The sequence below is a fragment of the Olea europaea genome, chromosome 17 (genome assembly GCF_002742605.1).
Source record: "Olea europaea var. sylvestris chromosome 17, O_europaea_v1, whole genome shotgun sequence".
Classification (NCBI taxonomy): Eukaryota; Viridiplantae; Streptophyta; class Magnoliopsida; order Lamiales; family Oleaceae; genus Olea; species Olea europaea.
Genome location: NC_036253.1, coordinates 3,494,473 through 3,501,141, shown reverse-complemented (window position 1 = coordinate 3,501,141; position 6,669 = coordinate 3,494,473). Strand labels below are relative to the sequence as shown.

At 39.1% G+C, this 6,669-nt stretch overlaps 1 protein-coding gene across 1 annotated transcript; it reads right to left on the bottom strand.

The window, feature by feature from the left end:
* Positions 1–4,601: 4,601 nt before the first annotated feature.
* Positions 4,602–5,751, bottom strand: LOC111365768 (defensin-like protein 1). Its single transcript, XM_022986298.1, has 2 exons — positions 5,656–5,751; positions 4,602–4,988 (listed from the first exon to the last, which is right to left on the bottom strand). The coding sequence occupies exons 1-2, from the start codon at positions 5,726–5,728 to the stop codon at positions 4,816–4,818; spliced, it is 246 nt and encodes an 81-aa protein (XP_022842066.1). The 5' UTR covers positions 5,729–5,751; the 3' UTR covers positions 4,602–4,815.
* Positions 5,752–6,669: the final 918 nt, after the last annotated feature.

Here is a 6,669-nt window from a genome sequence, read left to right as displayed (position 1 = left end):
TTGAACTTCAAGTTACTGTGTCGGGCCACATCAAATACTTTATGTAGACAAGCTAATTGATCTGTAGCTTTGACACTTTTCACTACCATGTCGTCGACGTAGGCTTCTATGACGTTTCCGATCAGTTTTCAAAAGACTCTATTCACCATTTTTTTGGTAGATTGCTCCTGCATTTTTTAGGCCGAACGACATAGCCATGTAGCAATATGTTCCAGAATATGTGATAAATGACGTCTTTTCCTGGTCTGATTCGGCCATTGAAATTTGATGATACTCAGAAAATACATCCAGGAAGCTGAGCCTTTCATGACCTGATGTGGCGTCGACCAGGTGATCTGTCCGAGGGAGTGGGTATGAGTCCTTCAGGCATGCTTTATTTAGCCCGATGTAATCTACACACATGCGTCATTTCCCGTTAGACTTCTTTACTAGCACGATGTTGGCCAGCTACTCGGAATACAGCACTTCCCAAATGAAACCAGCTTGTAGTAGCTTCTCCACCTCTGCTTTTGCTACTTCCTGCCTTTCAGGGGTGAGGTTTCTTTTCTTCTACTTCACTGGTTTGGCTCTAGGGAGGACGCCGAGGTGATGCTGAGCAATAGCTTGGCTGATCCCAATATTGTCGTTTGGGCTTCATGCAAAAACATCAAGGTTATCTGCCAGGCATCTTACCAACCTCCCTTTTTCATCAAATTCCAATTCGGCCCCGATGCTAAACTCTCGTCCTTCTGATACGGAGATCCTTTCGATCATGTCCAGTGGTTCGATCCGTCCCTTCGGAGTTTCAACCTCTAGCATCATGACCGGTGGTGCTTCCTTAAGTGATATACTGTTGACATAACATTTCCTAGATGTTTGGTGGTCCCCTCGCACACACCCAACTCCCCTGCTAGTTGGGAATTTCATGACCTGGTAATAGGTCGAGTGGATGGCTCTAGTTGCGTTCAACAATGGCCGACCGTAGATCACAATATAGGCCATGGGAGTTTTTACAACTAAGAAGCTTGCCACAATTACCACAGTGGTCGAATATGTTCCGAGCATGAAAGTGAGTTCCATGGTCTCTTCCGGAATTACCGTAGCCCCTCCAAAGCTTTGTAAAGGGGTGGTTACTATTTTCAACTTATCAAGGGATATCTTTAAACCAAAAAAAAATCCCATGTTAGTACATTTGCAGCACTTCCTCCATCGACCAGCACCCTCTTAACGTCGAAATCAGCTATGTCACCTACTATCACCAAAGCATCATCATGGGGGTGTGCTATGCCCACCAAATCCTCCTCTCCAAAGGTGATGTTATGACAAAACCTTGCTTTGCTTTGGATAGAATCTCCACCTTCTGCTATCCCCTCTGCCATCACGTTTATAACTCCTGCCCAGGGCGGGGGTAGTCTTCCACTTTTTGTTTACCCCTGTTGTCATTCACATATTTGCCCAAGAACTCTTGTCTCAGGATGCGCTCGATCTCCTTCTTCAGCTGCAGACACTTTTTCGTATCATGCCCCTGATCCTTGTGGAAATGACAATGTCTGCCCTGGTTTCTCTTACCGAGTGGCGTTGCCATGGGCCTCGACCATTCAAGCTCCTTCATATCTCGTATCTTCAGCAATCACTTCGCATGCATGGGTGTTTAAAGGGGTGAACGTCCTAGGCTCCTCCCATGTTGCCTGACTTGTCTATCTTGGATGGTCCCCTTACCCATATGCTCACTCCTTGACTTATTTTTGTTGGCAGATCTCAATTCGTCTCCAACCTTTCACTTGTGACTCTTCATTTCCCATCCCTCTATGAGGTGTTTTTTGACCTTTTCCTCTTCTTCGGTATCAACATACTTGTCTCCCTTTTTCAATAGGTCATGCATTGACTCTGAAGAGTTCTTGAAAAGTAAAACCTTGAAGGCCCGGTTCTGAGTTTTGTTCATCAATACAGTCACCACTGTTGACATTTGAAGATCCTCTATTCCATGGGTTGCTCGACTGAATCTGGCCAAATACTCTTGCAGAGACTCGTCCTTCTCCTGGACCACCTGCATCAAACCACTGGCCGTCTTTCTCTTTTTCTTACTACTGAGGAAGCAGGCCATAAAGCTCCTGAAAAGTTCATCAAGTGTTTGGATATATCGGGGGACAAGTGTTGCCACCCAGTCTCTGGCTTCTCTCCTGAGGGTCGGGGAGAAAGACCGACACATCACTGCATCAGGTGCTGCATAGAGCCTCATTAAATCAACGAAAGTCTGGAGATGGTCAAGTGGATCTGTAACCCGTCGTAGGCTTCTATCATAGGCTATTTGAAACCCTTAGGCAAGGGGACCGTCATGATTTCAGAAGCGAATGGGTCCTCTTCTAAGACCATCTGCCTACGCCTATTTTTTCTTTGATATTGCATCATCTATTTTTTGTGTCATGATCTCCTCCATCCTCTGCCCCAGATCCGCTATGGGCAGGATGGGCTGCAAGATCGCAACCGCAACCGCCGGAGCCCCGAGCCCGCAGCTATTGATTGGATGACAAGCGGTGTTTCTATGTGCGCCTCCTGAGGTGGCAGCACGGCTTCCACCAAATGCAGCTGGATTGCGGCTCTCTCTGCATTTGATTCTGCAAGAAGGTCATCATAGACACTAGCTGAGTCTCCAGGGCGCTGAACTAGCTTTGTGTCACATACTGCGGTGGGCCCCTAGCAATTGATTCCGATTCCGTCTACGCCGTTGCTGCTCTCAAGCCTATCTCACTTCTTGTTCGTCTTCTTGACATGGCTTTAGTGTTCAATGGAAGAAACTTCCGATAGACGGTGCCAATGAAATGGTGGTGGAATAATTCTTTCCCGTCTACTTGGTGGCATTTGGCGTTCTTGCTACTCCGTTGGGCATGTGTAACTTGAAAAATGAAGGCGGGGCTTTCTCCCCCATTTTACCTCCGCCGTGATAATCAGTAAATGATATTGGGAAGTATGAAGATGAATTTAGAAGGCTAGGAAAAAATGATGTCGTCCATACCTGTGTCACCCTCGGGGGTAATGGTGTCACGTGTCCCACGTTCTGAGTGGGGGATCTTAACTTCCTGCTCGAAGGTTGATTCCAAGGTAACCGTCACGTATCCTCGTCAATTCATTCAGGATTTTGTGGCTAAGTGTTGAGATGACCTTATAAACAATTTCACATCAGCCGATGATCTTATGTAGAGGTAGAGTCCCCCCTAGGGGGTTGAAGGTCATGCGTAGAGATAGAGCCTCCCCCCCCCCCCCCCCCCCGCCCGCTCTTTCAAATTTTTATGCTTTTGTTTCAATTTTCGAAATCATTATGAGATGTCAAATGAAATCGAAATATTACATTTTTGATATCATTTCGAAGTGTTCACGACTTAATTTTCTACATTGTTAATGGTGGTTGCAACGACTAACTGTAACAAATGTTACAGTTTGTAAAAATAGGTAATTTCAAACTAATATTTCGAAAATTTCGATAGCATGCTAACATTAAAAATTCTCCTCTCGGGGAGGTAACGGCCTCTTGTTGAGATAGAGCACCTGTGGGTAGGTAGTCTCGTGTGGAGGTAGAACGTCCCGGGAGGTCAAGGGCTTTGCATTGGTGTGCAGTGATTTACATTGCTCATCTTCGGAGGCGGTATCTTATGTTAACTGATATCACATGAAAAGTCTATTATAATTCCCTTTCCAATTCTTGGTGTATTCAGCTGCTTAAAGTTTGATGTAACTACTTAACATAAATATTTTTTTCTTATGTCTACTCTATTACGCAGCCAGCTACATTATAACATGTGCATTGCACGTGTGTCTCACTAGTTCTATTAAGAATTTAGAGTGGCCAAGACTTTTTTCTTATTCTTTTTCTTTTTTCTTTTTTTTTTTGAAAAAAAAACATATTGTTAATATTTTTGTGTCCTTTTAGCGTATGGTCCTTTTTGTTATCTTTGAGTAAGAGTAATGTATAATATTTGACGAAAGGTTTGTTACTTTCATTTGGGCAGAAAGGCTCGTCAGCGAAAATATTTAATGACAAAATAAAAAAATTTATACGTGAAGACAACATCTTTTTGTTGGTGTTGTCCTAGTATTGCCGTTAAATGTTAATTTTGACTACCCAATCTGGCTGTATTGAAGTTTTAACACGAAAACAATATTTCTAGAAAATTTTATTAGAACAAAAAGGTTGGTTAACATTTGTCGTCAAATATCATAGAAATAACGATGAGATGCAGCACAAGACATTTTTTTTTTTTTTTTAATAACGGTCAATTTTGTAAGTCGTTAAGAGTTGGGGATTATTACTGCTATTTTTATTTAGTCAAGGCATTAGGTTTTTATAGGATGCTGCGGCTACACAGTCCTTGGTTTTTATAGATTTTCTCCAATTTCATTATAAACCTAAATTCAAAAAATATCATTTATTTATCCATCTTGTGTTTGTCTTCAATTCTTACACATCGTTTCATCAAAATAAGTACCAATAGTTGTAAAAGAACATTTTATCCATGAAATTGTAAACTTGTTGTCGATCAGAATTTGCAATTTTCCAATTAAATATTTTTCAAAATAAAGTTCTAAGATAAAAAAGAATGCACAATTTATTAAAAAACCATGAAACACAAACAAATTATTGACAACTTTAAAGGATTCCTTCACACATTAATAATTTGAAACAAACGTTAAGTTTATTTTGAAGCAATACAAAAGCTGAAGCAGTAACAAGTTCAAACACATTGGCGGAAGAGATCTCAATACATAAATAGATGCTAAACTACTAGCAACTTATTATTCATTTTACTTAAAAGTAGACAGAAAGTATGCATGAGATTAATCTCAGCATTTATGGTAGCAAAAGCAAGCAAATCCCCAGCCCCTCCGATGGCAAGCTCCATTTTGAGCCCTCTCCCAGTTCCTGCATTGTCGATCACAGTTGCCAGTATTTAGGCACATCCCCGACCACGTCCTGCTCATCCTCGAACAGACTTTAGCTTCCACAATCTGTACCTCTGCATATACATATATGTATATATACAAAGAGAGAGAGAGAGAGAAGCTGTATTAGCTAAGTTTACCAACATTTGCATGCATGCTTAAAATACTTCATCAACTTTTACTGAATAAGACTGCACAGTATGATAAATAAATTTTGATGTATTTTTCGTAGTTGAAGTGCTATCAAATTCTTAATACCAATTAGAATCGACTAGAATTCTGGTGGAGGTCTTGACTTCTTCTTCCTTTCTTGTTTGGAAATTTTCTTTTATTATCTATAAAATTAAAATATTTTAATGAAAAAATCATTGCTACCAAGCAAACTTTCGGCATGTTTAGTATATTGAAATGTTGTTTTGTTTCACGCACTGCATACAAAGGCCACGTTTGGTGTGACTTTTAAAATTCAAAAGAAGATTTTGAGATCCAAAAGCAGATTTTGGACATGTTTGATAATTTTATCCAAATAAAAAAAATCTATTTAAAAAAAATTTTAGAGGTAGGTGTATCAATATGGCCTCCTCTAAAAAAATTTTTGAAAGAGAACTCCTTTAGAAATAAGTTTCAAACAATAATTAAGGTAGCTTCATCATGAAATTTTTCTACAAGAATCAGTCTCGATCGAAAGTTGGAAAAGACATTTATTTTGAAAAAATAAAAATTGAACTAAAGACATCTTACCGTTGGATGCTATAAGGAGGAAGCAGATGAGAAGGGCGGAGAAAATGACTTCGGAAATTTGAGATTTTGCCATTTGCTACAATGTGTATGTTGTGAGGTTTATCGCGCTTGTGAGGAATAGAGAGTGCAAAAGAGATATATATAGTAGTCTTGGGGCTAATTTGGTCATTTGAGTAATTGTCGAAGTCTGATTAAAGAATTATAGATTAACATAACTAATTATACTAGGTAACATGACGAGGATTTGATAGTGGAATTTCCTACTCCAAAGATAATGTAAAAAAATATAATTTATGTAATTGAATAGAGTGTTTGACTTAATGAAACCATACTTGCTCACACGACCGCATGAAACCATAACTTGCACAAAACTGAGCATTACATCCAACTTTTAACTTATTTTTATAACTTAAAATTGTCCAGAATCTCAGAATCTACCTTAACAAAAGAAGTTATTAATAATTTCAATAAGAGATCATTGTTTGCTAATTTACTTAAATCAAGGGTTTAACTTAAAGGTAAATTGTGTTTTTGAAGAAAAAGAGGGTTGACTTAATCAAATCATGCTTGTTGGCAAGACCAGATGAAACCATGACTTGCACATATAAGAACATCATTTTTATGATACGTTTGGTACGTTGTATTACATAAGATTAAATAATAATTTATCTTTTCGTCATCTTAAAATTATCCGGTGTTGTACATTTTATCTTAGTCGTGAAGCAACTCATTATTAGTTTCAATAATAGGCGATTGATTGCTGAACTCGTGGGTTATAGATACGAATTCTTTCATGACGTGTATAGTATTCTCAAGTTTAAGTAATTGAGTTAGTCATTATCCGGCTGCAATTGTCTGATTTAATTGGCATGATGTTTTACTAATAATGAATACATATATATAACTTACTCCATCTCAAAACATGAAGTACAATGTGAAAGCTAGGGACTATAGTTCAAAACCAGTCATATCCCATCATTTTACACAGGGTAACATTTTCTCAACTCATGCTCG

Coding starts and splice junctions, on each gene's coding strand:
- LOC111365768 (XM_022986298.1), bottom strand. CDS start 5,728: ATGGCAAAATCTCAAATTTCCGAAGTCATTTTCTCCGCCCTTCTCATC. Junction 4,989..5,655: donor CCTCCTTATAGCATCCAACG/GTAAGATGTCTT, acceptor ATGTATATGCAG/AGGTACAGATTGTGGAAGCT.